Source organism: Squalius cephalus (genome assembly GCF_949319135.1).
Source record: "Squalius cephalus genome assembly, chromosome: 8".
NCBI lineage: Eukaryota > Metazoa > Chordata > Actinopteri > Cypriniformes > Leuciscidae > Squalius > Squalius cephalus.
In genome coordinates, this window is record NC_137129.1 from 35,345,914 (window position 1) to 35,363,241 (window position 17,328).

Consider the following 17,328-nt stretch of genomic DNA (forward strand, 5'->3'; position numbering starts at 1 on the left):
CTTTTAACAATTTTCCAAAACTCTTACAGTTTTTTACAATCGCTATGACAGTTTTTTCAATACATTTAACAAGTTTCCTAAACTCTTAACGCACCAACACACCTAAAACACACAATTGGCAAAACGGTTAATTTCATGCTCAAAATCACACATTGTAAACTAAACTCCAAAACTAATTTTCAAAATACAATAATACACCAACACAATACACAATGTCTAACAAAACACTGCAAACATGTTTCAAAATCAAATAATTATTCAAAACACTAACACATGTTCTCTTCCAACAGGAACATTTAGTCAATCATAACACAATGACAAAAAAACACTATCATCAGCTGAAATTACAGAAACTGCATTATTTTATATGTGTCAGGTATGCCCTTATACAACAGACAGTATATTGTATTGATCATAGATTGTGTTTTGCACTGCAGTTTTTTTTTTTTTAAGTCTCTCTACGTTTTTGTTTTGTTTGTAATGTAAATGCATGCATTTTGTTGTTGTTTTTTAGCGCAATTTTCCACCGGACAAATTGCGATTGTTAACTCATGATTTCTGTTCTGTGCGTCTGTGCGCACCAATCTTGCACTTCTATCTACTCCTCAACCAGACCACCTAGAGACTTCGGGTTTTCGGCATTATGTTAAGGAAGGTCTAATCTCGGGAACGCACAAAAAAAAAATCCAGGAAAAGATTTACTATCTCTTAGTGTTGTGATCCCATGGTGAGAAAATTGCGCTAAAACACTCACTGAGTTTTTATTACTTGTTTTTTTTTTTGCAGCAGAAATTCAATACAACAAAATAAATGACCCTTCTTAGAGTAGCTTTATAGAATGTATGGTTTGTGAAAAAAAGAAGACAGAGACAGAATTGCTGCAGTAACGGCTTTATTTGCAACAGGACATTTCTGCAAGATAACAAAAATATGCAATATAGCTGCCATTTACAGTATTACTGTATGTGAAAATACAAAATATACAAACAGAAAAGGCCATCTTCTAATCTGCGTGGTCTTCTACATTTGTCCACATGTTCTCATCCACATCACACCTGATATCTTCCCTGGCAAGGCATCTTGGGAAGAATCTTTTACAGTAACATGCCTTATCCACCCCTGGCAGTGTTCAGCTGTGATGTCTTGGTATACAGCATCTTTTGCATACAGGAGGGACATTAGGTCCTGTGGACTATGGTCAAAAACCTTTCATCTCCAGGCTGAGAAAACTCCTCAATGGGGTTGAGGAAAGGGAAGTAAGGGGCAAGGAAAATGGACATCATCCTCTGATGGGCGTCAAACCAGGCTGTGACTAGACGGGAATGGTGGAATGCCACATTGTCCCATATTTGCATAACTTCAATCAGCTGTTTCTCACTAGCAATGGAATAATGTGAAAATACAAAATATACGAACAGAAAAGGCACCAGAATAAAAAAAATAAAAAAAAGAGTCATCTTCTAATTATTTGCATAATTCAATCAGCTGTTTCTCAGTAAGAATAGAATAAAATACAGGGGATATATTTGTTTCAATTCACAATATAAACAGCTGTTTACCTTGACTTCAGCCTGTAAGGTTAGGTTTAGAACATGGTGTTATCTGTTCTGACATATACAGTGTTAAAGCATTGGTAAATTTGGCAGTAAAAATCCATTGTTTTGGTCTTGTTTGAGCTTGTGTGTAAAAGAAGTTCAAGCATTTTAAATTTGTGTTAATTGTATGCATTTTGTGTTAAAGCAACAAGAAATGTGTTAATAGTATAGCTTACACAGGCGGATGTAGTGCTAACTGTGTTAAGAGTTTTGGAAAATTGTTAAATGTATTGAAAAATCTGTCATAGCAATCGTAAAAAACTGTAACACAGTTAGCACTACATCCATCTGTGTAAGCTATACTATTAACACATTTCTTGTTGCTTTAACACAAAATGCATACAATTAACACAAATTTAAAATGCTTGAACTTCTCTTACACACAAGCTCAAACAAGACCAAAACAATGGATTTTTACTGCCAAATTTACCAATGCTTTAACACTGTATGTCAGAACAGATAACACCATGTTCTAAACCTAACCTTACAGGCTGAAGTCAAGGTAAACCGCTGCTTATATTGTGAATTGAAACACAAATATATCCCCTGTATTTTATTCTATTCTTACTGAGAAACAGCTGATTGAATTATGCAAATAATTAGAAGATCTTTTTTTTTTTTTTTTTTTTTTTTATTCTTCTGGTGCTTTTTCTGTCTGTATATTTTGTAGTTTCACATTATCCCATTGCTAGTGAGAAACAGCTGATTGAAGTTATGCAAATATGGGACAATGTGGCATTCCACCATTCCCGTCTATAGTCACAGCCTGGTTTGACGCCCATCAGAGGATGATGTCCATTTTCCTTGCCCCTTACTTCCCTTTCCTCAACCCCATTGAGGAGTTTTCTCAGCCTGGAGATGAAAGGTTTTTGACCATAGTCCACAGGACCAAATGTTCCTCCTGTATGCAAAAGATGGTGCATACAAGACATCACAGCTGAACACTGCCAGGGGTGGATAAGGCATGTTACTGTAAAAGATTCTTCCCAAGATACCTTGCAAGGGAAGATATCAGGTGTGATGTGGATGAGAACATGTGGAAAAATGCAGAAGACTGGGCAGATTAGAAGATGGCCTTTTCTGTTTGTATATTTTGTATTTTCACATACAGTAATACTGTAAATGGCAGCTATATTGCATATTTTTGTTATCTTGCAAAAATGTCCTGTTGCAAATAAAGCCGTTACTGCAGCAATTCTGTCTCTGTCTTCTTTTTTCATAAACCATACATTCCATAAAGCTACTCTAAGAAGGGTAATTTATTTTGTTGTATTGAATTTCTGCTGCAAAAAAAAACAACAACAAAATGCATTTACATTACAAACAAAACAAAAATGTAGAGAGACTTCAAAAGAAACTGCAGTGCAAAACACAATCTATGATCAATACATTATCTATAGATATAATAGATATAGTATAATATACCTATAGAATAATATGTCTGTTGTATAAGGGCAGACCTGACACATATAAAATAATGCAGTTTCTGTAATTCCATCTGATGTTAGTGTTTTTTATGACATTGTGCTATGATTGACTAAATGTTCCTGGTGGAAGAGAACATGTGTTAATGTTTTGGTAGACATGGTGTATTGTGTTGGTGTATTATTGTATTTTGAAAATTAGTTTTGCAGTTTAGTTTCTAATGTGTGATTTTGAGCATGAAATTAACCGTTTTGCCAATTGTGTGTTTTAGGTGTGTTGGTGCGTTAAGAGTTTAGGAAACTTGTTAAATGTATTGAAAAATCTGTCATAGCGATTGTAAAAAACTGTAATCCTATATTCCTCGCCTTTGCATCACCTATCCACCCAAAACTCATAAAATTTGTTTTATTATGTTCCCAACAGTCTGTCAGTACACTTTTTACAGGATGTGAAACACTTTGTCCCTGGATATTGACCCAATATGCCAACATTAACTTTATTCGTCTTATACCTAACGGTATTTCTCCCATCTCCACCTGCATAGCTGATATCGGTGATGATTTAAATGATCCACTACAGATTCTTAGGGCTTGTGCTTGCAATACATCTAATTGTTTGAGGTTTGTTTCTGCTGCTGACATATAGGCAATGCATCCATAATCAAACACAGATCTCATGAGTGCCCAGTATATACTTTGTAGGGATGCCCTGAGAGACTCTGCTTCTCTAAGACAACCCTTTTATAGCTAATCATGTTACAGACCTGATATCAATTAACTTAATTAGTTGCTAGATGTTCTCCCAGCTGAATCTTTTAAAAATGTCTTGCTTTTTCAGCCATTTGTTGCCCCCGTCCCAACTTTTTTGAGACCTGTAGCAGGCATCAAATTTGAAATGAGCTCATTTTGGGTACAGTTTCTCAGTTTAAACATTTGTTATGTTATCTTTGTGCTGTTATGAATAAAATATTGGCTCATGTGATTTGAAAGTCTTTTTGTTTTCATTTTATTCAAATAAAAAAAAACTTCCCAATTTTTCCTGAATTCAGGTTGTAATTTTTACTTACAGAATTGTGAGATGCAAACTCACAATTACCCTTTACACTATAGTAGTCAACATCTGCAGTGGATCAAAGTTGTCCTAAGATAAGAACGGGTATTGTTCAAAATTCATGTATAACTTTGATGAAAAGTTGAGATCCACTTCAAATGTTGACTACTGTATTTTATTCTACAAAAATATGCTATAAATACCTGCCTTGTTGGAGGAACTTGTTTTCATATGATTTAGTTTTACAAGACTAAAATTTACTTTGGGGTAAAGGCAAGGCATGTTTAATATAGCACATTTCATCCACTATGGTAATTCAAATTGCTTTACACAGAAAGGAATTAAAATAATCACAAAATAAAAGCAAGGCAAATTAAAACAGTTATAAAATGTATTAAAAGAGATATAAACATGATATAGTTATAAAATGAATTAAAAGAGTAAAAAGAAGATAGATAGATAAACTATCTAGGAGGAGGGAGAGGAGGAGGAGTCAGAAGAAGAGTGAGGGTGAGAGGAGGAGTACACAGAGGAGGATAAGGAGGCAGAGGAAGAGGAAGACCTGAAGCAGGAGGAGAACGTGCACAAAGAAGAAGAGGACTAAACTTATCAAATGACATTCGTGCAACAGTGGACCATGTTGTGAACCACGGATTGACGCTGAGGGAGGCTGGACTTAGAGTTCAGCCAAATCTTAGCAGATATACAGTGGCATCTGTCATAAGGACTTTTCGACAGGAAAACAGGTAAAAGAAGATCTGTCTACACAGTTACAGTAATCAGCCGCTTATTGTATGCACCATATCAGCACTTGTGATACCCCTTCCTGTGACATTGTACAGTAAGTTACATGTATTATTCTCTACATAGGATTGAGGGTGGGGAACGACAAGGAGGAAGGGGGCCCAAATTCACGCAAGAACAAGAGAGAGAGATAAAAAAAATGGTTTTGGCCAATAATGCTATCAGGCTCAGAGAACTACAAGCAAACATTATCGGTGTCCATCAGGTCTCTCAGTCAACACTGGCACGCATCCTGAAAAGACATCAGGTTCAAATGAAACAACTTTATCGAGTGCTTTTTGAGCAGAATTCAGAGAGGGTCAAACGGCTGCGGCAGAGTATGTGGAGGTTTGTATTGTTCACTTTAGCACTGTGATGTTGCATACTGCACACGTGACTTTTTTACATTGACTATATACTAGACCTATCCTGAACTACACAATCTTGTCTTTCACTGTATTTCAGAGAGTTTTGTAGATAGATGCTGAGGAAATCCTGCATGAATTCATATTGATGAGGCAGGGTTCAAAAGCAAGAACGAGAGGCAGAAATATCATTGGCCACAGGGCTATAATCAATGTCCCAGGGCAACGTGGGGGTAACATCACCCTTTGCGCTGCCATTTCAAAGCATGGGGTTCTCCTCCGTCATGCCAAAATGGGCCCTTGCAACACACCTCACATTCTCGCATTTTTGGACCGATTGCACCACATCGTCACAGCAGGTAATGAAATGCACCAGATTCAATACACTGTCATCTGGGACAATGTGTCATTCCACCGCTCCGCTTTGGTCCAGAACTGGTTTCAACACTATCCACACAATTGACAGTACTATACCTTCCACCATACTCTCCGTTTCTAAACCCTATCGAAGAGTTTTTCTCTGCATGGCGGTGGAAGGTTTACGATCTCCAGCCCCAGGCTCAGTTACTCCTCATTCAGGCCATGGAGGACGCCTGTGACCAAGTCGACGCCGCAGCTGTGCAAGGATGGATTCGACATTCAAGACAGTTCTTCCCGTGTTGTCTTGCTAATGAGGATATTGCTTGTGTTATTGATAATTCTCTGGCCAGATCCAGCTAGGCGAAGAGATAATGTATAGTATGTTTACTGTAGTATTTTCTGTACAATATTGTCATTTTTTTTCAGATTTTTTTTAATGGTTTTTATTTACTGTAATTGTAACCTGTACTGGATACAGTATTTTACGTTTGTCTGTTGTTTGCTGAGCTAACAGTGTTATGCACACTACTGTGGTAGCATGAAAACTGGGACATGTTTTGTTGTGATTCTCCATGTTGACTGATTTGGGTATATGGAGAGAAATTACAGTTTTTACCAACTGCTTACACACAAAATCTTTTCATGTCACACGATTTTTGAAACCTCTCACTCAAAGTGCAAAACTACATGCCAAATCTTCAAAACCATAAGCTATTTCTCAGCCTTTGACTTACACACAACCTTACACACAATTCTCTACCTAAAACACAAAGATCTATCAGGAAGTGACTTGCTTTCCTTTTCCAAACACAAACAATCAAAATGCTACACTTATTCACCAGGTCACACACACACTCCTCACATGTGCAAACACTAATTGCTTAACTGATCACTAACCAATCACTGCTTTACTGTAGTATAGGCCTAAATAGGTCAAAGGTCAGATGATAAACAATGGATTCCTGGGACCCCCCCCCCCCACACACACACACACACACACACATAATTGTGTTCTTTACTGTATTCTAAAGAATATACTTTTGGTTTACAGTACATATGTTTATGGTTTTGTTGTATGCTACTGTAAACAACAATAATGTTAGGCCTAATAAATATTTTCTGTTTCTGTGTTTACAGTGTACTTGTTACATCAGATTACTTTCACTGTAGAACATTGTATTGAAATGTAGATATAAGCCTATGAAAGACCAAAGAGCTTTAGATTTAGAACAGCAGTGTTTACATGGTATATCAAAAAATGTACTATTATGAAAGAAGTGTTTGCCATTTGATGCAAATGCTTCATTCTGAAGGAGATGTGAGGCATTTTGCATTTTGTGTGTGCAGTTTGGGGAATTGTGTGTAGAGTTTTGAAAAAAGGAGACTTAGTTTTGAAAATGTGTGTAAGCAATTGGTAAGAACTGTAAGCAATTAGTGTTTGCACATGTGAGGAGTGTGTCTGTGTGACCTGGTGAATAAGTGTAGCATTTTGATTGGTTGTGTTTGGAAAAGGAAAGCAAGTCACTTCCTGATAGATCTTTGTGTTTTAGGTAGAGAATTGTGTGTAGTGTTTTGAAAAAAGTGTTTTATGCAATTGAAAACGGAGTCAAAGGCTGAGAAATAGCTTATGGTTTTGAAGATTTGGCATGTATAGTTTTGCACTTAGAGTGAGAGGTTTCAAAAATCGTGTGACATGAAAAGATTTTGTGTGTAAGCAGTTGGTAAAAACTGTATGAAGTCGTGTATAGTTTTGACAAAAGTGTTCCATTTTGCAAATGATCTGAAGTGTTGTGCTACTTTGGTGTAGGGTTGAGCTAATTGTCTGTAGTGTTTTGACAAACCGGGCCCTGTTTTCAAAATTGTGCTTAAACAATTGAAAAAAACTGTAATATGCAAGTCAGGTCAGAAAGTCAAATTTGTCTAAAGCGCTTTGCACACACACACACACACACACACACATATATATATATATATAAACATAAATACTGTATATTACATATATTTAAATATATATACATACAAACAGAAATTCAAGGGGGTAAAAATTATTTATTTCTCAAAACACTGAGTTTTGATTTGTAAGTTATCAATTTATGTGTAAGTGTTTTCACACATGATCATTGGCTGTAGGTCATCAGTAAATGAACGTGGCATTTAAATGGCAGTGTTTCTTAATTGAAACAAAAGAGCTGTTAGTTTTGAATGATGTGTGTAATGTAGAGAACTGTGTTTAGAGTTTTGCAAAAAGTTTGTTTTACAATAGCAAACTGAGTGTTAAGTGTATAGTGTGCTTGTAGTTTTGGATCTTCATTCAATAGTTAATGAATAGACACCACTTGTTCCTTTTTGTGAGGTTTATTTATTTTGAAGGAATGAAAACAACATTACAACTTTTTAAATGCAACCGATATTAAAAAAAAAAATCACGTAATTAATTTAGATTTAGTAACCTCAAATAAAGGAAAATATCTGTATTTTACTTTACTGTTCAGACATATGTAAAAGTTTAATAGTACAGCATCTATGATTATTTAACAAAAATAAAAGTATTATTCAACAGCTTATCTAAATAACTAAAAATAATAAGGAAATAAAAAAGAAGAAAATATACAAATAGAAAAAGACCAATAATTCCATACAAATCAATTTTCTCAAATCATACAAATCAATAAACCCTGTCAATTAGTGATTTGTGTTCTTTGTTCTACTGTCACTAAAGAGAAATATACACATTTTCTCATTTAGGTTCTGTGAACAATGAGTTGTATTTCTACATATTAAAATTAAAAAGTTAACCATAAGATGAACAGAAAGTGTGAAGAAACAAAAACATTACTTTTTGGATGTAATTAATTCAGAACCATAAAACAGATAAATCCCAGAAATCTATGATTCCCTCTGTGTGTGTGTGTGTGTGTGTGTGTGTGTGGTGTGTGTGTGTGTGTGTGTGTGTGTGTGTGTGTGTGTGTGTGTGTGTGTGTGTGTGTGTGTGTGTGTGTGTGTGTGTGTGTGTGTGTGTGTGTGTGTGTGTGTGTGTGATTGTGGGCGGGGCCGCTGATCGCTGCTGCTGATCAGCACACCAGCTGTGTGTGATCAGTGCACCAGCTGCAGCTGATCAGTGAACCCTATTTAGTCCCTCTGTTTTTACTCTGTCCTTGTCAGAGCGTTGTGGTGTTTTCCCGGTGTGTGATCCTGTTCCCGTGCCTGTTCGTTTGGATTGTGGATTTGCGTCGTGTCTTTGTGATCATCGTCTGTCTGGATTCCCGCACTTCTGCACCGCGCACTACCACGAAGGATTTCTGCACTGGATCACCGAGCACATCACCTGTTGCCTGCCGAGGTCCCTGCGTCATGTTCCATCTGTTTTGTGTCCGCCTGACCTGCATCTTTCTTCTCTTGCTAAATAAAGCGTGTTTTACTTGCATTTGCATCCTGCTTCGTGATTTACAACGACTGAGACAGTTGCACTGACGAATGAGAACATCATGTCTTTATGATTGTGGTTGAGCTGAGCTGTTTGAACCATCATCAGAACCTAAAACACAAAACATTAAAATAAAAAAAAACATTCAAGACTAGATTAGCACAGCAGTCACTCTATATCATATATCATATTTCTATTATCTACATTAGAGAAAGTTTCAGGACAAACTTCTATTTTACTTACTGAATTATTTTACATCAAAACATTACATTATGGATTTAGATATATGAATATACTACTTTTAACCACATCATGACCAATGGCAGAACTCATGTTTTTATAATAATTTTTATAATTTGTTTATGAGGAACTTACCACTGACAGGTTTAAAGCCTGTAAAACAATCATAGAAGAGAGCTGTAAGTTCAGCAATTTCAATCAATGAACACCAAATACAAAGGAAAGTAGAACATAAATATTATATATATATTTATAAGTGCGCTCAAATTGAGTAATCATGATTAATCTAATCTAATCTTTATATACACAAACTTTTATATTAGTTGCAATAATTCGATTTGACAGCACTTAATATATATTTATCTTCTAATATTCAACCACAAGAGTTAACATTATCAAAACTAAGACTAGAATCAGTGAAGCACACAAATGCAATGCAATTTGAATTTAGTTAAAGTCACAAACAACATTTAATATTTCTTATTTACTATTTAAGAGATTTCAGACTTTGCATGGCCTAAAACTGTGTCCTCACCTTGTTTCTTCTTATACACCACATACCCAACGACACCAATGGCGATCAACAGGACGACAGCAACAAGAGCACCAACAATCGGCATGATGGGAACAGAATCTCCTGATCAGAGGAAAACATCAGATTACTCAAAGAGCCTGATATACTAAAAGTGGTGAAAAATCTCAAACAGTGTGTGACTGTGATCAGCAGTACGTGTGTATGTTACAGTTTTTCTCGATTGCTTAAACACATTTCTTGAAACTATGCCTCGTATTCTCAAAACTGTAAACACAAATCCATAACGTCTCACCCAGTTCCCCAAACATCCTATTTTCATGTCAAAATGAAGCTCTACACTCAAAACCATTCACTCTTGCAGAAAAACCAAATTTTGCCCTCAGACAGGACACACAAGCCCTCTCAAACACACACATTACAACATAGTCTTACACACTGGTGTAATAAATTCAAAACAACATTTCCAAAACTGGTAAGTTATGTTGCTTGTGGTTCTCCCCTCACAAACCTTTTCACATGATGAACACAACCAATGGATACATTGGCACATTTTTATTCATTCATGTACTACACACACACACACACGCACACAAAAACAAAACAAAAAATATTAGATTGTATTGGAGTCTGTAAAATTGGAGAAATGTAAATTTGTATTGGAATGGTAAAGAGTGTTGGTCGTAACAGGAGGGCCTCCACTCAAGGAGACAATATGATGAACACGTCTAAGAATGTTCCACATATGGTTGAAATACCATCATTTGCCTAGAAAGATAACATTCTGGGAGTCAAGACTATAAAGGAGAAAGGATGCCCTCCCTTCACTGCCACACTCTGCAGCCGCTCAGGGGTGCGTTTCCCGAAAGCATCGTTGGCCAACTATGGTCACAAGTTCCGTCGTTACCAATAGAGTTCAATGGACATTGCGATGAACTTGCGACCATATAGTTGGCCAACGATGCTTTCGGGAAACGCACCCCTGTGTGACTGTACGACTGCTGGTCTTTTCTTGCAAGAAAATAAACCTCATCAAATACAACTGGAAATGTTTGTCTCTTATTCAGTGATAGAATTTTTTTGCCACCACACCTCCGTTAAGGTTCTGATGATGGAGACGACGGTGAAGCGACTCAATTTTGGCTGTACTCGTTGTCCAGCCTCCCTCATAGTCATACCATGGACAAGGACATGGTCAACTAAAGTGGCTTGAATTTCTTCCGAGACTGCTTGTCTTCTTCCCCTTCCCCTTCCCCTTCCCATTCCTCCTCCTCCTCCTCCTCCGTTCAAAAGCCTGGTTAAAGTGTTTAAGCAATCAAGAAAAACTGTAACAGCAGAGTGATAATCTGCAGCTATATAAAAACAATACAGGAATAATCATATTGTGTTTGTGCTCTATTGTTTGTTTCTTCTCTGCGGGTTAAGCTGTTTGTTAAAGTGAAGAAGCCAAGCTGTGACCGAGAATGACCACACTCACATGCCATAATTTCATTGAGAAATAATCTAATTTCATCATAATGTCATTCTTAATTTTAATAAACATCCTTGTTAATAAAGCATTGGTCTTTTTTAATTTCATTTCTCTCACCCTCATTTGTCCTGATCTTGTCCTCTGTCACAATCTTGCCCTGATGTTCCACCACACAGCTGAACTTGTTGTTCTTCCACTCATCAGGAGTGACTCTGAGGGTGCTCGTCTTCTGGAAGGTTCCGTCATGATTGGGAAGAAGTTTTCCAAGTTCCACATCCTCATGATGCTCTTGTCCATTTTTCATCCAGGTGATTGTTACTCCACTGGGAAAAAAACCTGTAGCATGACACGTCACTGAAGAAGAGGAAGACTTCTGCAGCAGAGACACCTGAGGAGAGACTGAAGAGAGAGAGAGAGAGAGAGAGAGAGAGAGAGAGACATGAGAGAGAGAGAGAGACACACATGAGAATGACATCATGCCAAACAATTCTGAGATCTTTTCGATTGTAAATCACCACCACACTGTGAACGTTGGTCTTCATCCAGTTCATTGTCTAATGTGTGGTAGAAGTGTGGTGGAACTGCCCAGATAAATACCAGCACAATAAGTGTCTGCTAGAGTTTCTGCTTTAACAGCTCTGTTCTCAACCAAGGCAAGAGCAGGAGCTGAATAAAGTTTTGTATGTTCACTCCATGTAACCATTTTCTCTAGACTTTCAATATATAGAATGAAGACAAGAGCTCCTTGACATCCCAGCCAGTCTAGTAATTTAGCAAAACATATGCATTTTGATACGCTTGACAACAGTAAAGTCCTCTAGGTCAGCCAGGAACCACTTGTGCTCTATAACAGATCAGATTCTTCCTATCCATCTATGCTAAACAGCTCTTTATCAAGATTCTAATTATCTCAAAAACAGACTGTTAGTTTTCCTGCAGTGCATGGTCTTCAATGAAACTTTGTCAAAATGAGTAAATAAACACACAAGTAATATTTTAACTAATGCTTTAATGCTACTTGATAACCTAGGGTTTGATCAGGGGCATAGGGCTCAAATCAGCAAACTAACAGTCACCAGCTCTGGGGGTCGTTGCAACAAACCTCTTCATTTAAGAAAATCTAGTTACAGTAACTGAACACTGACTACAACTACAACACTTAGCCACTACAACACATCACCCCTACATGTCTGCATATCTTATAGTTTTCTAGCCAGTTCATAATTGACAGGATTAGATGAACATGCTCCTCCTGAACATTTGTGCAGTAATACATTTAAATATTATTAACTTTATCATTCATTCCTACCAACCACATGATCTGTATTGCTTAAAATAATCACAACAATAATCTACTGTGATATAAAGAAAAATGTATTTTAAAATATTTTTTTTTTTACAATGACTTCTGTTGTACAAGATTGTTTAACCAAACATGTTGGGCTATATGTTCAATGCTGGATAAGAACTGATGTACCTTTTTTCTCTAGACTGCTCTTCCCATACTCCACATACTTCTTCAACCACTCAATGCACAGAGAGCTGAAGTAATTTCTTTCATATTCAAGCGTAGCTATGTCATTGTTCCACTTCTGTACAGTGATGATTCCTTGCTGCACTGGGGAAATCCATCTCATCTCCTTCAAATCCAGAGACAGAAAGTCCTCTCCATCATAACCTTCCTGCCGGAACGCATTTGTTGCTCCAGTCTGATCATCCCACTCACAGCCGTACATTTGCTGGAATGTGTGCACACCTGAGGAAAAGAGACAGTTTGAATGTATCATGTCTGATTCAGAATTAATCTTGGCCTCCATTCTATATAAAAAATAATATATAAATAATATTTTAGCTGAAATGTGAGTTAACTGACTGAATTTATTATGATGAGAAAAAAAGACCAGATGCTGAGAAACAAACCAAAGACAATAAACAAACAGCATGTCTAAATATTGTGATGTCTTCACTGGTTGTATAAAAGAGCATTTACAAATCATACTGTGCAGTAAGTAATCTATCTGGCAATAATCTGGCAGCTTCTTTTTGTTTATAGTCAGAGTAAAATAATTAATGAATATGCCACAATCCAGCTTCTGCTAGTAATACACAAAAGGGAACAATGAAGTACTTTGCAAACAAATTAACCTAAATATAGTAAATGTAAGTAATATTAAGTAATAATTGAGAAATATTACGTTTGTAAAAAGTCAAGATTATTGGAAAAATATTCATGCTAATCTTGCGTATTAATCAATACTCCCCACAGGAATATAATAAAATCCCTTTATTTATTGATTGATTTATTTGTTTGTTTATTAATGATGTGGGTGTAAAAAAAATACATAGAATGTTGTTGTTTTTTCTGGAATTTGTAGTATCATACAGCAGCGCTCACCTCCAGTGTGATTAAAGCGACCTTTGGCAACATCGATGTTGTTGATGAATCTTTGTTCAGTCCCAACTGAGATCTGAGTCTCTGTGTTCCAGTAGTCTTCTTCCACAGATTTAGCCATCCACTCTTGCCTTGGTAACATTCTGCGATTGTTACTGTCATAATATGTGAAAGGCTGTCCATCTACAATCCCTAATGACACAAACTGTGGAAAATATGGTATACCAGATGTTGCCGTGTAGAAGTATTGCAGGGAATGTGTTCCTGAAAGAAAAGAAAGAAACAGAAGGGGGAAAAAAATCAATGCCACAATAATGACAACCATTGATTCCTTCACCCCCGTAATTGAAAGATAATTTGGTAGAGCTGTTTTTGCAGATCTGATGGGAGCTCTACATTTATTGTGTAAACAATTTTTATTTTTATTTTTATTTTTTTTTACAATTGCTAATCGTTTACCAATACTAAAAGTACCTTTTCTAAACTCTTAACACACCAACACACATACATCATACAATTGGCCAAATAGTTACAGTTTTTCTGAATTGCTAAAACACTAAATCCCTTTCTCTGAACCAAATTCTCAATGGCTTAAATCAATGTGTTGAATAAATCACTCTTTCTGAAAAACATTAAACAAGTTCAGGTAGTTAAAACACTGTTTACAAATCTCATGCACTCTTTTTTTCAAAACTCTCACTCACTAAAACACAGTGATGCACTTATGTTTCAAAATGCTAAACACAGGCAGGCAAAAGTTAAACAGAGTTGTTTTCGTTTACACACAACGACTCAAAATTGTTCACACAATTCTAATGATGTGACCAAACCAACTGTACATAATACAAGTCAGTTCAGAGTCCCAAAACTGACTCAAAATGTTGCACTGAATGTTGAGACCAACAATGGATGGAAACAATATAAGATGGAGATGAGGAAGAGTACGTGTAAGAGGTGGTGAACAAGGAGGAAGAGGATGAGGACGAGAAAGAGCAAGGCTGGATGCTGTCAAGGCTGGATCTGTTTTCCCTGTTCCCTCCTGCACAGACAACATTCTCCGGCCGGACCCAACATGAAGACATGATGCTTTAGCAGAATATAATCTCTCTCACTGACCTTGATTCTGCAGTTGCACAACTCTTCTGAATGTACTGTAATATGCTTTTCAATAAGATTTTTTTACTGTAACCTTTTTGGCTTTTGCAGTTGGGTCACTGTGTTTTCATAGTATGCAAGTGCTGAATATACAGACATTCAATACAATACAATATTCAGTACAACACAATACTTGCAGTGCATGCATACAGTATACAATTTATTCATCTTACTACTGTAAGTTGTCATTGCTATTTTTTTTGTGTAATTGCAAAATTTGTTTACTGTTACAATATACTTTTTTCCTGTAACTGCATGCTCTGGATTCTGTGTTCTCTGTTTTTTGATGTGACTAACTAATGATTTGTAGAGTTTATAATATTGACTTGTGTGTATATGATCTGAAAGCATTGTTTGATTTTGAGCACAGATAAAATGTTTTTAAGGCAATTGATTGATTTTGCCAGAAGAGTCAGAGGTTCTCTGAATGCAAGTTTGAAGATTTGGTTTTGTGTTTAAGGTTTTTACAAAATGGGTGATAGTTTTGAGAAACGTGTTTTAACAATTCAGAATCCATCATTAGGCCTACAAATTAAAATCGAGAAATTAGGCTAATATTGTCAATCCAGAGCTGGTGTCCACACACTGACATGTTTATCCACGTTCTGTGCAAGAACACAGTCAAACCATCAGAGAATCAAGCGCTCATTAAACGTCTGTTTTGTACACTACTTTCAACCCTTCAAAACCATTTCTCCCCGAAACCGAAAATAGCTGTTTTGGTTACAAAATGTTATGTTTTACTAACAGAACATAGCCTATCAATGCTTTGGTTAAGCAAGTAGCCTAGGCCATCATCAGTCTCTAGGTAAAAAGCCGCTAACGTTACTGAGGTTAGAAACGAAACTGCACGAAACAACAAAGTAGCCTGCTAGCTTAAAAAAAAAAAAAAAAAAAAAAAACTTAAAACCAAAAAACAATAAAGCCACAAATACAATGTGAGAAAATAAAACATTAGCTACTAATCAAATAATATTTTTTGTTCACATGCGTTTTTTTCCATTAAAGGATTTCATATGGATTAAATATCTGAATAAGATCTTAAATAACCTACATTAAAAAATTGAAAAAATAAAATAGGCTAAATTAGCCTACATGTATTAATTTATTTTTTAAAAACGGAATATTAAAGAAGAATATGCTATTAAAATGTGTTCCATGCGTCAAAGACATGCAGGCTATTTCCGGGAAAAATGTCAATAACAAAACTCTTGACTTTGTGCTCTTTATAAAGGTCTCTTTCAAGATATCAGACACCTAAGAGACATATCATACAATGACACTATAATTTATAAGAGAAAGCTTACACTGGCACTATAGGCTAGCCTACTGTAAAATGAAAATAACCAAGACTAATATGCTACTCACCAGCATATGCGAGATGAACTCCGAGAAGCAGAATCACTACGACCCGCATTCTTAGTCCTGAAAGATAGCTCTTATTAGATGAAAAAATCGTTTTAGAGAAATCACTTTGAATATTTGTAACAAACGTCGATCTTAATTTTCGATGGTTAAAAATGTCTGTAGTCCACGCCGAAGCCTAAACAAGCTCTGAATTCCCAGCCAGTAAATTCTGCACTTTTTTCAACGTCACATGTTGCTACGCGGAATATCCTCAACTGTGCTGATCGCCGATAGTGCAGACAAAACAGAGACGTAAACATAACCAGTAGAAAAAAGAAAAAGAAAAACATGCCATGACTTTATAGGACTTTTTCCTTTTATTGTAATATTGTATCATTGCTCATTGTCTATTTTTGCTACTTTTGGCCTTCAAACAATAATTTTTACATAAACAAACTGAAGAGACCCACTAGAACTCTAAACTTAATTGTGTATTTCTTCCCAGGCTGTCACATCTCACAACCTCATCATCTGCAGAGAGAAACTGCCTCTCAATTACACCAACACCCATATAGGTGAAGCTATTTCACTGGTCAGCTTGGTCTTCATTGGCCTACTTGGTCATACTTTATATTAGGAGTATGTACTTGTAAATAAATATATAAATTAACTAAATTAATAACTTTTTTACAACAAAAATTAACCATCACTAAACGTACTTAAGCTAGACTATGACACTATTTTCTTCTAGATCTGCTGTACACCAGAAACAAACTTTGTTGCATTATTTTCCTGTTATCTCTGTAAAGCTGCTTTGAAACAATCTGTATCTAAAAAAGCGCTACATAAATAAAGGTGACGTAACTTGATTTGACTTATCTTAGGCTACGTTAGAAAATATGTACTTTTTGTGTTCATGTTGTATTATAGCAAAACATGGTTACACTTTATTTGAAGGTGTCTGTGTTGCAGTGTAATTATACATTATACAATATACAATTATACAATTATACATAAAATGTAATTAACAATAATTAACAACATGTACTTATAGGGTTTGGAATAGGGGTTGGTTTAGGGTTAGTTGCATGTAATTATGCATAATTTATAGTTATTACTACAGTAACTACATGTAACGTGTAACAAGGACACGGTAAAATAAAGTTTTACCCAAAACACTTTAGAGGTG

The 17,328-nt window shown here is 36.0% G+C and overlaps 1 protein-coding gene across 1 annotated transcript in view; it reads right to left on the reverse strand.

Annotated features, from left to right (window-relative positions):
* LOC307162889 (major histocompatibility complex class I-related gene protein-like) overlaps positions 1–16,412 on the reverse strand; it is a 71,728-nt gene extending 55,316 nt beyond the window's left edge. Inside the window, exons 1-7 of the mRNA XM_079878612.1 lie at positions 16,161–16,412; positions 13,641–13,901; positions 12,723–13,001; positions 11,363–11,644; positions 9,778–9,879; positions 9,378–9,395; positions 7,927–9,113 (exon numbers count right to left, since the gene is read on the reverse strand). Of these exons, the coding sequence (XP_079734738.1) occupies positions 9,070–9,113; positions 9,378–9,395; positions 9,778–9,879; positions 11,363–11,644; positions 12,723–13,001; positions 13,641–13,901; positions 16,161–16,209 (1,035 nt within the window). The 5' untranslated portion in view covers positions 16,210–16,412 and the 3' untranslated portion in view covers positions 7,927–9,069. Of the gene's footprint in view, positions 9,114–9,377; positions 9,396–9,777; positions 9,880–11,362; positions 11,645–12,722; positions 13,002–13,640; positions 13,902–16,160 lie in introns of the transcript that reaches the window.
* Between the last annotated feature and the right edge of the window lie 916 nt (positions 16,413–17,328).